The following is an 18,779-nucleotide window of genomic DNA, read 5'->3' as shown; positions in this document are numbered from 1 at the left end:
GTGTAGAAGAAGCATTCAAAAAATTCCCCAAAATTCCCTAAATTTATTGCGACGCGCGATTTTCAAAATAATTTACAGTTTATAACGATAAATGTTTAATGAGCGGGAAACAAATAAATAACAATCTCCCAGCGTCGAAGGTATTTATAAAAATCTCTTTATTCTTTTTTTTTTTTATTGCATCTACTAAAAGTTTCTGCACATTCGTATCTCTTTGAAAATGCTATATATAATCCTGGGAAAGAAGTATGGCTCTCTTTTAATATAACAAGTGCCAAGACCGTGGATAACTTAATATTAACATTCGAATAGCTTTATACATCGTATTATTCCGTCCCGTATTTTTAGGGACTCTCTCTAAGAGTATTTAATATAATTTATTTATAACATTCGGTCGCGACACAACTAGGAGAAACTTTAATCATAACGATTATCGCGCTAAAAGGATAATCTTGGTAGCTTTTATAACAAGAGACTTTCGTAAAAATCGCACTTTACGCTTTACATACTTTTCCTAGGGACGGGCGATCTTGAATCGATCTTTTGAGGAACCGATTGTTTTATATCCGATTCTCGATTTTTTAGATCGATCTTACATCTTCGATTAATCCAGGGAATCGATTCTTAAGATTAGAGATCGAAAAAATAAATAAAAGTATAAAAAATAAAAAATAGAAGCAAAAATAAAAATATAAAATTCATATTATGCCTTGATTTTTCGTATATGTTAAGTAAAGAAAACCGCAACAATGCATATAAAATATGCAACACTATATGCAATATATATATTATATGAATATTTATAAAAAATAAGCAATAAACATATATAACAAGTTATTGATGTTTTGTTTTCATACAAAAACGTGCTATTATTGGAAATAATGTTGTATTGTTATAAAAATATTTAATATTTTGTAAAATTTAATATTTTTCAAAAATATTTAATATTTTGTAAAATTTAATATTTTTCAAAAATATTTAATATTTTGTAAAATTAAATAAAGAGATTTTTGATAGATCGATTCTTTAACAGTCGATTTTTTGGCGAATTGATTTTTAAGTCTCCGATCCAGATCGATCCAAAAAATCGATTCTTTTGGAAAAATCGCCCATCCCTAACTTCTCCTCAACAATCCTCGTCAACGCAAAAATCGCTACCCTTTACGCTTTACATACTTCTCCCTCAACAATCCTCGTCAACGCAAAAATCGCTATCCTTTACGCTTTACATACTTCTCCCTCAACAATCCTCGTCAACGCAAAAATCGCTATCCTTTACGCTTTACATACTTCTCCTCAACAATCCTCGTCAACGTAATAAATCCCAGAAACGATCATTTGAAATTAGTATACTGTTAAAATTATGTATAAAGATACTACGCTGTTTCTCTTATCATTTTGTAGCGTTAAATTATTTTGGTACATGGAAACTTAACAAACACAGCGGATACAAAAATAGTTTAAATCATATTATATACATACACACATACAAATGCATGTATATACCTACGTACGCATACATTTCTAAATATAAGACACGTGGAAAATACAAAATACATTGCTCGTACTTCAATCTGTCAAAATTTTATGGTATTAATCCAGGTGACGTCAAATGACATCTTAATAACGTTTTAATAATGTCATTGTACGTCATTAAGACGTCTGGAGACGTCATCTTGCTACCTGGGAATATATCTTCGCATCATTTACATACAATGTAATATTTTCTCTTTGATAGAAATATTAATATAATTTATGCATAGTAAATTGTAAAATAGTTATGCATATATATTATATGTATATCTGATATACAATTGCAATACCCAGTGTTCTATGAAAAAAGAAGCGATAAACTTAACAAAAAAAATATGTGCAAAAAAAATAAAAAAAATATATGCATATGCCTCATTCTCGTTTAAATTTTCGCGTACAAAAGAAAAGAATTTTTAGGCGTTATCATCCGCTGTGGCTCGTAATCGCTAGTTTTCTTGTCGTGAAACTTAACAAATTTATTAAGAAAAAAATAATAAATGTTAATGTAAAAAATTATAAATTAAAAAAATATAAAAAATATAAGTTTTGAATAAATAATAATGTTAACGAAGGAAAATTATAATAATTTTAGAATCGTCACATCTTTATGTTTGTAATGTGTATGAATAATTAAAAAGAAACAGCATATGTGTATGAATAAAATTTGGCATACATGGAACACTGGTTGCACATAGCCCTTCTTTTTCTTTTTTTTTCATAAATATTCACTTGTCTTCAATGTCTTCAAAGTCATAAATGTACAATTTTTCGATAAGGATATTCTACAAACAAAAGCCAAATTCGCAATAAACGCTATTTTTATGGAAAAATATTAACATTAAATTAACAGCATACTCTTTTCATACTCTTAGCAACGTTTTTCCGACTTGGATTACATGTATAACAATTTTTTTTCTTATTGCGCGATTAAAAGTATTAAATATATTCGATATACCGCGAGCGAACATACCAGAATATACATTTAATAATTAAGAAATAATATATAAAATATATATATGTCTTCTTTTTTTTTTTGAAGAAGCGAGCTCTTGAAAGGAAAAAAAGTACAGTTTAGAATTACAGTCTAAAAATTAACTATACATAAAAAAAAAAAGCATATGTGAAAATATCGAATTGAGAAGCTCGCTACATAGTACATTGTATGAGTTTATTGTAAAATTATGGTAATAACAATCACATATCGAGTCATCTATCAACGAGATATAACACACATGTTAAAATGATGAGACATAAATAATTTAGCGGCATCACCAAGTATCTTGACGCTAATAGCGTTGAAAAATCATGTAACATTAAAAATATATATATATATATATATATATATATATATATATATATATATTTATATATCTGTATAAATTGACGAGTTATTCCTATAAATATTCTCTAAAATCTGCTGACAAATCAATCACTTAGAAACAAATCCGCGATTTATTCAACTTTAGGCACCAATGGTATGCAGACCCTGTCTTTGGTACATACGACCGATTCGATTTTGTTTATATCTGAACAAAGAAGACGCTCTATCACAGTCTTCTGTACTTGAATATAGTTTTTTCATAGTGATTTCATTGTATAGATACTTTGTCCTCCCATGTTTCTTTGTTCTTAGCACGCTTAATGCAAAGAAAGAGATAGAGAGAGAAATAGAGAGATAGAGGGGGGAAATTTGTATTATTACATTTCTTTTATAAGTGTGACACAGTCCTCCAAAGCATGCTCGTTAACAAAAACTCAGTCTTCTTCCTTCTTCTCGGGTTTCAAGTCTACCATTGCATGTACCTCCTCAGGACTGAGTCTGTAAATATCGCAAAAGAAAATAACACGATAATTTATATTGTACGGGGTGGAAAATAACCATTTGCTAGGGGTCCAGAGAAAATTGCAACGCGTATCGGGATTCCAATATTTTATTTAACATAAGCTTACGCTAGCCAGTATTAACTTTTTCAATCTCCTTCACAGTTCTTAATTTTTTCACAATTTTAACAAATTCCGAGATGAATTAATATTCATATTATTTAATATTTTTTCGAAGTATGCAAGCAAGTTACTCGAAAATATTTGTTGCCAACTTTTTCTTGAAGCTTGATAAGAGTTTGAGAAATCAATCTAAAATGTTTTGCCACGAGAAAGCGGAAGCATTGCATTTTTCTCTGGACCCCTAGCAAATGGTTATTTTCCACCCCGTATTTTCAATTTTATACATAATTTTTTCAAGTACATTTCTCAGCAAAAATATTGCAATTAAACTTGTCAATATAAAGTATTATATACAGGGTGTCTCGGACCGGTCGAATATTTCATAAACTATGACACTTTAGAAAGAAATGTTTCAGACAAAAGTTGTATGGCTTGAAGGGTGCCATCAGATAGTGACAATGATTTGACATGGGAGAGTTATTTAAAAGTCACGTAAAGATCACCGTCAATTTCTTAAATGGAACTCCCTATTTTTTATTGCATATTCGTGTAATTTATCTCGAGAGCTTTCCAAAACACTATAATAAAGTATTTCTTCATTGAGTACTTTTCGAGTTATGAGGCTTGAAATCATTTCTTCATTTTACATGAACCGTAAAATATCTTGTGAAATATTCATTTTTCGATTATCATACCTTAATAATTTTACGTACAAAATAATGAGAGGAATCAATTGGTGCAAAGAAAAAACATAGTTGTTTTTAAGAAAAAAATATGTAATTTGCAATTAACAATTACATATTTTTTTCTGGCCCCCCTTCAAGCCATACAACTTTTGTCTGAAACATTTCTTTCTAAAATGCATAGTTTATGAAATACTCGACCGGTCCGGGACCTTTGGGACACTCTGTATATCATGTGTAATTTGTATAAAATTTTATTAATTGTATTATGCGCACTAAACTTACCCTAGTAGACTTTGTAAGTCGCATACAAAGCGGTACACGTATCGTTTGCCAGCAGTTTTGTGAATAATGTTCTTGTCATAATAATAACGTAAGCCTCGGCTCAGCTTCTCGTAGTTCATCTTGGGTTTATTCTTGCGGACGCCCCAACGGCGTGCGACTTCGTCCGGATCGGTTAGTTTGAATTCCCAGCCATCGCCGGTCCACGAGATGAAACCCTGACACGATTTGTCAGTTAACAGTTCTAGTAAAAACTGCCAGAGCTGAATTGGGCCTGATCCGGTGAAACATGGTCCGCCTACATGCCATTTTATACATTTGATTAGTGTTGAATATTAAATTATCAAGTTGTGAAATGCAATTGTTAAAGTATTTAGCTAGAAAATCCACGAGATATTACTTTGTCTTTACTTTTCTAGGTTTTTAATTTAAGTTTCTATGTTTTAAATTGTGATTGTGATTTTTTACCTCAATAAATATTGCCAGTGGTGATCGATTTTAATTACTTCTTTTTTTTTCTAGGTTTATTAATAATTCATAAGATTCTGTGAACAGTGGAAGTGATGCATCGATTGAATCGCAAAGTTCACCTGCATAACTGGCGAGCATAGGGCTTTGCAGTAAGGGCTTTTGGTCCGCATTATTGGTGATGGATGTGGGATGATGGGGATTGGAGGAGTCCCGTGGTCCGAGTCCCGCGAGAAACGCGGGATGATGAGGCAAATGATCCCCGAGCCCGACACCCCACTGCTCACCGGCGACGCCGCCGCCTCCAGCACCGCTTCCACTTCCGGGAACCGTTTGGAACGACGTTGCATCGTACTGGCCATATCCGCCCTCGCTGTAGCTCTCGTGATAGCGTCCTGCAAGACAGTAAGTATGCCAATAATTTTCATCAAGTCAACAAGTCGACCAGTATTGTATCTGATAAATTTTATTGTTTTTTTTATTATTTTTATTGTTAATTTTATTATTTTTATTGTTAAAATCAGGGTTGGCATGTTTTAAACAATGTGTTTAAAACTGTTTGATTAAAACTTGTTTAAAGTGGACACTGTTTTAAACATTTTTGTTATTTAATATCCAAAAATAAATATTCTAAAATAATACCTATCTATCATTTTTATTTTATTATTTATATTTTTATATCTATATGTTACATAAATATAGATAAAAAACTAAAAACACTAAAACAAAAACTTTTAAACTGTTTTAAACTACTGTTTAGAATCGTTTCAAATATCGCAAATAAAATATATGATTATTTGGAAAAGAAATTGTAAAAAAAATCAAAATCGAACAAAATAGATGTGTATATTGCAAAAAAGTTTTTGTTTTAGTGTTTTTAGTTTTTTATCTATATTTATGTAACATATAGATATAAAGATATAAATAATAAAATAAAAATGATAAGATGGGTATTATTTTAGAATATTTATTTTTGGATATTAAATAACAATCAATACAATAAAGATTACTTAGAAGATATTGACTGATTTTACATCTTACATTTTAGCATTTTAAATTAATAGTACATAACTCATAGCAGGCCATTAGTTTTAAAAAAAAGTTCTTTTAAAAAGAAGAATTGAGATTTTTTATTTTTCTTTTATTTATAATTTATGTTGAGAGTTTAAGCATGAGGTTACTTAATAAGAATAGGAAAGGAATCAAAGTATTTTATATTAAATATTATTAACTAGAACTTTTTTTCTTCAAAAATAAATAACTCCAAAAATAAATATTCTGCTTAAATAATACGCATCTCATCATTTTTATTTTATTATTTATATTTTTAATAGCGTTGTCAATTTTGGCAACGTTATTTACAGTTTAACGCTAGTGAAAAATTTAAATATTTACACAGATCAAAGCTATTAAATGTTTTTTCCTTGTTTAAAACATGTTTTTTTTACTTCACTTAAAAACACAAATAAAACAAAAAACATTGTTCCAAACAAAAAAAACAATGTTTTTTGTTTAAAATAAAAAAAACAAGTTTTTTGCCAACCCTGGTTAAAATAATTCCGACTAGTTATTTACAAAATACAATTAATTCCATGTTAATGCAATCTTTAGAAAGAAATCTTTTCTTCGTTAATTTCAGTCAGGCTGACGAACCTCGAGGATAGTTTTTGAAGGGCTGATACTTGGGCTCGATGTGGATCCCGCTGGCGCCGTAAAAGTCCGGTGAACCGTCCAAATTGTACGGATGCGGCTGATGATCCTGCGATAAGCTGTGATACTCGGAGGCTTCGTCGTATCCGGAATAATGCGCCGGAGTCATGTAACTCTCCGTGGCGTTTGCACCGACTCTCAAGTCGCTCTCGTTGCTCGCGGTACCCCCGAGGTCGCCCCCGCTGCCCAGGCCACCACCTCCGCTCTGGAGATGCTCCGCTATGTGGTGATTACTGTAGTTCGCTGGAAATTTATTTTTTGTTCAATTAATCTTTTTTATAGAAAGATTACAGAACGTAACGCGCCGATTGGTTAAACTTTTGTAGCGCCGAAACTACATCTTCCTCAACATTTTGGTATTAAGATTTTCGTTTCCAAATGATCTCAGGAATCTATCATTAACGGTTGGCTCGCTAAGTCCGGGACACCCTATATTTTGTATCTATTCAACAAATAAGTATTTTATGTGAGAGCAAAGATTTTTAGTTGAAGCGATTAATTACGCCAAGAAAAGCTTAGGGAAAAAGTGAAATGCAAAATTTAAAAAATCTTTATCTTTCGAGAGTTTCTAAAAAAAATGATACATAACGGATTTAATGAAATATATCTGGAATAAATAAAGGAAACTTACATTCCGTTTTGAGCTGATTTAAATTCCGAAGGTGGATGTACGCACTGTTGGCATTGTTATTGTTATTATTGTTATTGTTACTGTTAGGAGTGCTAGAATGAGAGGTGGGCGGTTGGGTGCTATGGCTGTGAGGTGGTGGCGACGTTTCGTCTCTTTGACTTTCGTCTTGGCACACGGGGCTGCGAAGATGATTGTAACCACCTGCAAATTAAAAGGCAACAACAATTTAATAACGTCTTATTTATACTTATTTTTTGAAGGAGAAAAGAATTAAAAAGTATCATTCTTTTTTCTTACGTGATCTAAGTCAAAGAAATTTAATTTATTCACATAGGTAAAGGGAAAATTTCTTATTTTTCATATTATTGATCATATCGTGGATCAATCAATAATATCTCTATTGGAACTATTATTCAGATTTCTATTAAAATCAGATATATGATTGAGGCTTTTATTAAAGTTTTTTATATAATATAATTCAATGCACAAAATTATTATAATAAATTATTATAATTACGATTCTAATTTTCTCAATCAGATTGAAACTTTTGCACCTTAAACTATTGCACCTTAAAGGTGCAATAGTTCAGAAACCAGCGGCAAATTAAAATCACTAGACTTTCTCTAGATTCGGCGTCAATAAAATAAAGTTCAAAAGGTGCAATTTCATTGACGCTACTTTTTAGCGTCAATGAAAACGCCGCTTAAAGGTGCGGCCTCATTGACGCTAAAAAGTAGCGTCAACCATTGGTTGAACAAAGAGGTAAGTATAGTTGCTTCATTGTTCAACCAATGGTTGACGCTACTTTTTAGCGTCAATGAGGCCGCATCTTAAAGGTGCAATTTCATTGACGCTAAAAAGTAGCGTCAACCATTGGTTGAACAAAGAAGTAACTAGTTGCTTCATTGTTTAACCAATGATTGACGCTAAAAAATAGCGTCAACCATTGGTTGAACAAACAAGCAACTAGTTACTTCTTTGTTCAACCAATGGTTGACGCTACTTTTCAGCGTCAATGAAATTGCACCTATAAGGAAGAAAGGACGACGCGCGACAACAACTCCGCCGGGAAGAACAGCTGACAGCTGTGGGAGGCGCGCATCTCGACGATTGGTCCAAACCAACTCCGCCTATCCTCGACTTCCGTTCCACGATCGCGGGAGAGGACCCGGGCCGCGCGGCGAGAAGCTGCGCGGCGTTTCATTGTTGTCGGCGCGATAAGCGAGCGGCGCTCGAATGGATCGGGGCGGGAAGGGGGGCCTCGACGGGGAGATCGATGCTAGAGATGCGAGGTAATATTCGCCAAATATTGTTGCATTGGTATCGAAAGTTTTTGGAAAATAATAAATACAGGGTGTCCCAAAAAACTCATAATGGATCACAGAAAGGATTCCTAGGATCATCCGAAGACGATTTTTCCTCAAATGTCGGGGCTAATTACTAATAATTTTCGAATTATAAGTAATTGAAAATAAGGGGAAATGTATTGCAGAAATCAAATATTAACGAAACCACATTCTTCGATTAATTTTAAATAGAGTTTACTTTAGTTGAGTTTTAATTTAAGGCTTAATCGCAAAGATATATGATGACAAAAATCGTCTCCGAATGATCCCAGGAATCTGTCTTTGAAGATTCATTATGAGTTTTGAGACACCCTGTGTAAATCTGGTCGACAAAATCTCGTTTTTTTTTATTGTTTTCTCTCGATTTTATCGACATTTTTTTTTTATACAATTGTTTGAAATAATAGTTAGTATAATCTTTAATAATTTAAGATAATTATATTACTATTTATGTCATTCGATTATTTTCCAAAACACCAAATATAATGTATATATTTATTATTTTCTCGAAAAGACATTTGCTAGCATTGATATCAAAATGCTGTCACAGCTCGCACACATTATCAAAAAACTGCGTATCTGCTGTACCCAGAATTTTATGTAAGCTAAACAATCGTGTAAAATTTCAAATCGGTTTTGTTTAGTGCATTAATTGTGTCTAAATTTATTAATATAAATGTTTTTATTTATTAAAAATTAAAATAAAAAATCGGTTCTTTATTAAATAAATTTCATTTAAATAAAAATTAACTATTAATTTGCATAATATAATGTTTTTTTCTCACTTAATTTACAAATATATATTTGTTTACTTCTTTTTAATAATCTTGACAATTTTAATTTTGATAACTAATTAAAAAAAATCAAATATTGAGATAATATCAAGTTAGTCTTGGTATCTCCTGTAATTCTAATATAAATATAAATATAAATATAAATAAGAGAATTTTTTTAGATAACCATATGCATCATTAAAAAAAAATCTAAATCATATCAATGGATAAGGAAAACTGAACGCGATGCAACATCGCGTTCAGTTTTCCTTATCCATTGATATGATTTAGATTTTTTTTTAATGATGCATATAGTTATCTAAAAAAATTCTCTTAAATAGAAGCAGTGAAAATCATTGATTAAAGCAATGACTAACCAGTGAATCACTCATTTACATTGTTTTTTCGTTTTGTTTCTAATCTCATGGCAGCATGATTTCACTGAAAAATCAGTTGTTACTGATTTTTATCAGTGAGGCTTTACTGTTACAGTGTCATACTTATGAGTGAAACTATTGTTATTAATGATTCTGTACTGAATTTAAAAAAGCTGAATCGATAAATTATTGCGAGTTTCATTAACCTTATCACGTATTAAATCACTAGCTTGCTGCATAATTTGAAGACTCGAGCTTTTTTCTTAACGATTCTTTAAAATTTTTTTCAATACTTGCACAGTTTCCAAATATTTTAATTATTTAAAGTTTCCAAATATTTTAATTATTTAATTATTTAATAAATAAAATATTTATATATATTATAAATATTTTATTTATTTAAATAAACGAGTGTCTAGAAAAGTGTCATTTTTTTGAAAATAAATGATTCGAGATTTCATCTCGTCGTAATTTGCGCAGAAATGAATGAAAATAATATTTCATTCCACGTAATAAAGCATTAATTATATAATACAGTTGTAAAAAAATAATTTCTTATGAATAAATCTTATGTAAAATTCGTTTATAGAAGAAAAAAACAATAAAGTTTTGATAAATATGTATACTTTTTAATTTACATAATTTCGGGTTGCTTTTTAATTAGTGTGCTCGAGATCATCAGTGTGTAATTTATTTCGAATAGTTTAAAGATTCGAGTTTTTATCGAGATAAGAAAGATTTGATATTAATAATCAGATGAAAGGAGGATATTTTTTGGAGATCCTAATCATCAAAAGTCGATGGAGTTCAATCTATATCATATTTCAAGGCTCATAAAACTTACATTTTACATTAATTATTCAATTATTAACGCCTTCCTGACAAGTCGTAATAAGAAGACAGAAACATAAAATTATGGAATAATGAATTTAAATGTAAATTTACCCGAAATAATCGCTCTTCGAATGAATATTCGTTATTACAGATTTTTTAAAGAATATATTTGATTACGAATCAACACGATAATTATATGCAAATAAATTCCCCACAAAAAATTAAGAGCTTATCTCTGTTTAATCAGAATACATGAGAACCAGCAGGAGAAGAATCCGTTCACCGATAAAGCACGAGAGGAGAAAAAAATCGAGAGGAGCGAGGAGAAAAAAAAATGCGAATCAATTGAAATCGACTTTTAATTGAAAATCTATATGCGATCTCATTCATCCGCCGCCAGTATATTAAATTTATGACGTTGCTGAAATTCCTTATTATAAAGCAGCGTTGCAGTCGCAAGGGGGAGGGAGGCGAGCCATTAATTCGAGGCTAAAGTTTGTAGAGGGTCAACGAGAGGCAGGTGATATCGAGTATCTGTTAAGGTAAAACCAGGTGGCTTGCTAAGGATCATTATCTCTAGGTCGTGCTCTCTCTCTTTCTCTCCTTCTTTCTCTTTTAATCGCGCTCCAAACTATTTAATCGGACGATTAGCGTATTCGCTGGAGTTAATTTTTCGTTTAATAATACGCAACACGAGCGACTTTGACGAATTACCATAATCCAGCGATCTTTATTATGATGAAACGACAGCATTATGTGACACGCCACCACCCCACATTCCCACACTTGCGTTTTAATAACGAAGGAAAAAAAAACAGGTGGTCTCCCCGCGCACAAGTAGCGGTCAGGTATCCTCAGTTTCAATTATGTCTTTAATTGGACATAATTATAGAACGCAGAGAATCGGTATATTGAAGATCAGGTTCCAACGCGGCTATTTTTTTTATCTATTTGTTATTTATTATTATTCCAACTGAATTTATCTGTGTTATTTAAAAAAATAGTATGGATAAAATTCATTTGGAATTAAAAATAAATAGTCAAGAAGAATAAATAATAAAAAAATAAATAATAAAGATAATAAATAATAAAAAATAATAAAAAGAGAAATAATAAAGATAATAATCTAACCATCTTAAAATCTTTATTTAAGAAGTACCGCATATTTTGTAAAAACTATTGGTATCGTACAAAATTATGAAAATTAGAAAATTGAGAGTCAATATAAGGGAATGATTTTAATCATATCGTTTTATTTCAATATTCATTAATAATATTTTTCATGCCACGCGAATAAAGATTTCTTCAAAATACAGTACCGGTCAAATATATCACATCCTTCTTAAGAAATATAGAAGACAAATGATTAAGTTTTTTTATTTTTTTTCTCTAGCTATTTCGCTCAAGTATTTTTCATAAAATATGAAAAATATGAAATATATTATCCGTTATTTAATTTCTAAAATTTGTAAAATATTATAATTATTATAATATCTGTTTTAAAAATATATGTTCGCCGATATTTTTAATATATTTAATAATTTTATATAGATTTTAATTTTTAATATAATTGCGTTAATTATAAATAATTTCAACAATTGTGGCAATATTTGCAAGTGTACTGGAATTAAATACTTATAATTACTAAAAAAATATTGTTGTCAAGAATACGTGCAGCAAAATTTGAAAGCAAAGGGAGGCTTTTTTGAAGACTGAAAAATTTAATATTTATAATAATAATTTTTCATGTTTGCGATATTAAAGCATAAAATAATAATACAAGATGTAAAATAATAAAATATAATTGGATAATATACAGGGTGTCCCAAAACTCATAATCAATCTTTCAAAGGCAGATTTTTGGGATCATTTGGAGATGATTTTTCCTTGGCGAAAATATCCATGAAGGCCATCAGTTTTTGCGTATTCCCGATTTTTGTCATCATATATCTTTGCAATTAAGCCTTAAATTAAAACTCAACTAAAGTAAACTCTATTTAAAATTAATCGAAGAATGTGGTTTTGTCAATATTTTATTTCTACAAAGCTTAGTTTACGAAAAATCTCTTATTTCCAATCACTTATAATTCGAAAATTATTAGTGGCTCGACATTTTCGTTGAGGAAAAATCGTCTTCAGATGATCCCAGGGATCCGTCTTTGAAAGATTGATTATCGAAGAGTTTCGGGACACCCTGTATATATATATTTTTAATAATATATTTTTATATTTTTTGTTCATTAAAGTAACGATATTTCCTAGTTTCTAAATAAATAACACAATATCTTTGACCGATAACGTAATATACTTGATACTTTGACCCCAGCATTCAATCGCCCGTCCAATAGATAGGAATAATTCGGTGATTGTTACATCAGAACGAGAGGAATAATCCTTCTCGTAGGAATAATTATTTCGCGAGGGCCTCTCTCGCGCGCTTTCCCATACTCCCATGTCCATGTGGCGTCGTTAATAGGGCCGTAGGGACAGAGACCGTGCATATTCCGAGTACACCTGCGAGGCTCGCGTGTAGTAGCTGCACCTCGCACCCCGTGTTTCATGGACGGTGAGCGTGGGAGTGCAGCTTGGAGCCGGCCCTCACGCTGCACAGACAGACGCGTGGCTCTCCTTCTCTTCTTCGTCGAGAAGCCAGTCGTTTTAAGGTGCAATTTCATTGACGCTAAAAAGTAGCGTCAACCATTGGTTAAACAATGAAGCAACTACTTACTTCTTTGTTCAACCAATGGTTGACGCTACTTTTTAGCGTCAATGAAATTGCACCCTTAGGCTTTCAGGCATTATCGCGACCAGTGTTTGCTGTAGATAATTTCAAAATTATCTAGATAAAGATAAAGACAAAAATCTGTAAATTTATCTTACATGAGATAAAGATGAATTTGCTTTTACTTAATCTAGATGAATGATGAGATAATTATTGCGATAATCTAGATATTTTTGTTTATTTTAGAAGACTATAAATATTTGTAAAAAATGTGACGCAGATTATAAATGGGATATTAAAATCATAAACACATATTCTTTCTCTTTTCCTAAAGAATATTTAATATTATAAAGAAATAATAGCAAAAAGATATATAAATGATATGATAAATATTTATTTATTAATTTATATTTATAATATATTTGTAATATATTTATAATATATTAATAATAATAATATAAAAAATATATTTTAGATATTTTAGATAGATTTTTAGAAGCTTGCCTGGAAAACTTTTTTGCACAATGAAAACGTCATCTTAGACAATTTTTAAATAAGATGACATATATTTTTCATCTAAGATAAAGATAAAGATACTTTGTATTTTTTCATCTAGTTAAAGATGATGCATTTCTTTATCTAGATACCAGCAAACACTGATCGTGACTAACATAGCCCTAAAAAGACGACTGTTACTCTTTTCGTGCGACCTGGACTGAAGACGCGTCGCTGGAGAGACTTTAGTATTGCCCAACGTTTGATTAATAATTTTTTTTTTCTAGGAAAGTAATTATAATTGCAACTATAAGTATCTGCCATCGCACGTGCATGTCGAAATTAACATTTATATCCGTTTTTGCGCTGAATTCATTACATGTTCCCTTTTTGTGAGATGATAATTTTTAGTAAATGAAAAAATAAAATTTAGTAAATTTATTTAATTAAGTTTCATATTTAAAATATTTAAAATTTATAAATTTAGATATATAAAAAATAAGGATATATATATATCTTTTGTTGGATGTGTTGAATAATAATTTTCTTATATTATATATATAGATATATATATATATATATATATATATATATATATATATATAATATAAGAAAATTATTATTCAACACATCCAACAAAAGCCCACTCCAGAAATAAATAAAATCTCGAAAAGAGAAACGTTTTTCTTCTCAAAATATGTCCTCCAGTTCCCGTTTCAACGTCGCATGCTGCGAATGTGTCCGTTAATTAAATCCCTCGACAGACGGGGAAAATTTTCAGTAGCCACGAGGCCCTCGAGGGGCATCTCGGAAGGGGGCGGGGGGCGATGGGGAAGCGCGCGAGGAAGGGAAGCGCGGTATATCGGGCGGGCAAAAGTAACAGCAGCCGCGTATCAGCTGTGAAACAGGTGCCGAGGACTGGCGGAGAACCGCCGTTTAGGCATCGGTAACGGTGAGAGCGACGAAGGCGGCCGGTAGCAGGAGCAGCGACGACGGCAGCCTCGTCGTGGCACGTGCCAAATCGAATGAAACGCCCGGACGGCACAGCTGCTGCTGTCTGCTGAGGCAGGGTAGCCGAGAGGAAGACGGAAAAAGGGGAGAAGGGGAGAAGGAGAGAAGGAGAGAAGGAGAGAGAGAGAAACCGACGTGGTGTCGGGCCTCTTGAAAATTAAAACCTGCCTCACGAATGTTCCCGACTCGTCGTCGGAAGGTCGTTATCTTTGACTGGAGAACCCAGTGGACTCTGCGGCCCGCATCAGGATCTACGAAATCGTCGTCCAGTTTATCTTTCTTTTTCTAATGAAATGAACTGAAAAATTGTAAGAAAAAGTTGAACTGAAAAAGATTTTATCTAATGGAATGAACTGAAAAATTGTAAAAGTGAGAGCTAACGTTGTTCATTACAGTTGTATTATAGTTATATAACAGTTATATAACTATAAGTGAAAAAAAAATTTTTGCTTTAATTAATAAAGCATATTAATCGCAATAATTTAGAAAAATCAATTTATCAAAAAATTCTTTTTCGATTCTAATTAATATACGAAATTTTTAAAAGGATATTTTGAAGGTATAAATGTTTTTAAATTTTATATTAATGGTTTAATAAGAAGATTACAAAATAGGGCGGAATTAAAAATATAGATTTATCTTTTAACATTTTTTTAATAAAAAATTTATTTGCTATGTCGATTTCTAATTCATCGCAGATTTTATTTGGATCAAGCTTAAATTAGAAAATATTCCCAAAACGAATATCGATAAAAAGATTTTTTATTTAGTCTAACACATTCTTTAGTAGAAAAGACCAATTTTTGTGTGGATTTTATCTAGAAAATATGAGGAAAGTTCCCTTTTCGTCGTTATCTTTTGACTTTTCAAAAATCAAAGACTTTTTTTTTGGAACTTGGCGATAGAAATGATAAAATACTATCTTACTGCGCGTGAAAAAAAATTTGTTTATGTCAAGCTCGATTTTATTCATTATTCCGATTTGTGCGAGTAATAATGTATGAGCGATGACAAGTTAAACGATGACACACGAAAAATTCAACGGGGAGACACGTATCCTACTTAACATATGAACTTGATAACGTGTCATATTAAAATCAGAAAAGGAGCGGAATGCATTTTCGAGGGAAGAAGGATGTATGATTTTAAAATTTGATATGTAATCTAATATAAAGAGACTTTTATCGCGCCCCTTCCTTATCGTTTCACCTGGTATTGATAATTTTGTCCCCTTCTGTAAAGAAAAAAAAAATAAAAATAAAATAAAATAAAATAAAATAAAAATATAAAATCTCCCCATCGAAGACCACTTAATCGAGCCCACAATCATTCTATCGAGATGAAAGCGGCGACTCTGTTCGCCTACAATTTATCTATAGCGTAAGAGTGTAAAAAGATCGCGGTGAAACGACGCTACTCTTTCCCTCGCCATTCCGGGTTTTATACCTGCCGCGGTCGTGAATCGCTCCTTTTACTCGATGCACGCACGCACGCACGCACACACGCACCTACGCACATGCACGTAGAGTACACGGGGAGACGTGCGATGAGCGCGGCTCGTAAAAAAGTCGTCCACGACGACGACGAAATCGCGCATTGTTCGTTAGACCGGTGACCTGCGAACTCTCCCACACTCTACCTATCCCATGAACGCGTCTGGGTGTAATGTATGTACACGTGAAACGCGTGTTGCACGCCAGGATCTGCATAGGAGCTCACGCGCATTGCCTACGAAGAGAATCGTTTTCAGATTTATTAATCAGCGTGGAATATTTTTTTTTTTTTTAGGGAAGATTGAACCTCTACATATGAATGAATTTTGAGTAAATTTTGACAAATACTTTGTACGGGGTTTGGGAAGAAAAATCCTGGTTTTAGGAAAGATTAAACTTTTAAATATAATTAAACTTTTAAATATAATTAAACTTTTAAATATGAATGAATTTTGAATAAATTTTGACAAATACTTTGTACGGTTTTTGGGGGGAAAAAGCCTGGTTTTAGAAAAAAATTTGCGTAAAGAAAAAAATTATTTTCTTCATATTATCGTTAGTAGAAGCTTACGCGTGTTGCCTACGAAGAGAATCGTTTTCAGATTTATTAATCAGCGTGGAATATTTTTTTTTTTTTTAGGGAAGATTGAACCTCTAAATATGAATGAATTTTGAGTAAATTTTGACAAATACTTTGTACGGGGTTTGGGAAGAAAAATCCTGGTTTTAGGAAAGATTAAACTTTTAAATATAATTAAAGTTTTAAATATAATTAAACTTTTAAATATAATTAAACTTTTAAATATGAATGAATTTTGAATAAATTTTGACAAATACTTTGTACGGTTTTTGGGGGGAAAAAGCCTGGTTTTAGAAAAAAATTTGCGTAAAGAAAAAAATTATTTTCTTCATATTATCGTTAGTAGAAGCTTACGCGTGTTGCCTACGAAGAGAATCGTTTTCAGATTTATTAATCAGCGTGGAATATTTTTTTTTTTTTTAGGGAAGATTGAACCTCTAAGTATGAATGAATTTTGAGTAAATTTTGACAAATACTTTGTACGGGGTTTGGGAAGAAAAATCCTGGTTTTAGGAAAGATTAAACTTTTAAATATAATTAAACTTTTAAATATAATTAAACTTTTAAATATAATTAAACTTTTAAATATGAATGAATTTTGAATAAATTTTGACAAATACTTTGTACGGTTTTTGGGGGGAAAAAGCCTGGTTTTAGAAAAAAATTTGCGTAAAGAAAAAAATTATTTTCTTCATATTATCGTTAGTAGAAGCTTACGCGTGTTGCCTACGAAGAGAATCGTTTTCAGATTTATTAATCAGCATGGAATATTTTTTTTTTAGTGAAGATTGAACCTCTAAGTATGAATGAATTTTGAGTAAATTTTGACAAATACTTTGTACAGGGTTTAGGAAGAAAAATTCTGGTTTTAGGAGAGATTAAACTTTTAAATATAATTAAACTTTTAAATATGAATGAATTTTGAATAAATTTTGACAAATACTTTGTACGGATTTTAAGAAGAAAAAGCCTGATTTTAGAAAAAAATTTGCATAAAGAAAAAAATTATTTTCTTCATATCATCGTTAGTAGAAGCTTACGCGTGTTGCCTACGAAGAGAATCATTTTCAGACTTATTAATCAGCATGGAATATTTTTTTTTTAGCGAAGATTGAACCTCTAAATATGAATAAATTTTGTATAAATTTTGACAAATACTTTGTACGGGTTTAGGAAGAAAATCTGTTTTAGAAAAGATTAAACTTTTAAATATAATTAAACCTTTAAATATGAATGAATTTTGAATAAATTTTGACAAATACTTTGTACGGTTTTAGAAGAAAAACTATTTTAGAAAAAAATTTTGTTTTAGGAAAAAATTATTTTTCTATTTTAGGAAAGATTAAACTTTTAAATATGAATGAATTTTGACAAATAGTTCGTACGGTTTTTGAGGAGAAAAAGCCTGGTTTTAGAAAAAAAATTGCATAAAGAAAAAAATTATTTTCTTCATATCATCGTCAATAGAAGCTCACGCGTGTTGCCTACGAAGAGAATCGTTTTCAGATTTATTAATCTTCATAGAATATTAGGAAAGATTAAACTTTTAAATATGAATGAATTTTGAATAAATTTTGACAAATACTTTGCACGGATTTTAGGAAGAAAAATCCTAGTTTTAGAAAAAAAATTTGCGTAAAGAAAAGAACAATTTTCTTCGTATCGTTCATATGTATTTAATGATCTAGAAATCATATTATGATGACGGATGTTTGAATGTATTTAGATGCAAAATAATGCAAAATTATGCGTACATCGATTTCTGCACTGAAAAGAAGGATTAATTATAATTGCATGGAAAAAAATTATAACCGAGATTCCTATTCTATAGAGTTATTAATACTATAGTATTGATAACAAGTATGTATAATAATAATAATCTTAAATACAATTGTC

General features: G+C 30.9%; 1 protein-coding gene across 7 annotated transcripts in view; it reads right to left on the bottom strand.

Moving 5' to 3' along the window:
- Positions 1 to 2,907: 2,907 nt before the first annotated feature.
- LOC105252184 (ETS-like protein pointed) overlaps positions 2,908 to 18,779 on the bottom strand; it is a 133,155-nt gene continuing 117,283 nt past the window's right edge. For 6 of the 7 annotated variants that reach the window (XM_011259459.3, XM_011259465.3, XM_011259463.2 and 3 more), the window contains 5 exons: positions 7,252 to 7,452; positions 6,564 to 6,863; positions 5,033 to 5,305; positions 4,446 to 4,740; positions 2,908 to 3,352 (listed from right to left, as the gene is read on the bottom strand). In XM_011259459.3, the coding sequence (XP_011257761.1) occupies positions 3,289 to 3,352; positions 4,446 to 4,740; positions 5,033 to 5,305; positions 6,564 to 6,863; positions 7,252 to 7,452 (1,133 nt within the window). In that variant the 3' untranslated portion in view covers positions 2,908 to 3,288. The remainder of the gene's footprint in view (positions 3,353 to 4,445; positions 4,741 to 5,032; positions 5,306 to 6,563; positions 6,864 to 7,251; positions 7,453 to 18,779) is intronic. The other variant, XM_011259460.3, reaches the window with a different exon arrangement.

The sequence above is a fragment of the Camponotus floridanus genome, unplaced genomic scaffold, assembly GCF_003227725.1.
Source record: "Camponotus floridanus strain SB8 unplaced genomic scaffold, Cflo_v7.5 scaffold32, whole genome shotgun sequence".
NCBI lineage: Eukaryota > Metazoa > Arthropoda > Insecta > Hymenoptera > Formicidae > Camponotus > Camponotus floridanus.
The sequence above is the reverse complement of the archived record's forward strand: the minus strand, read 5'-3'. Positions and strand labels throughout refer to the sequence as shown.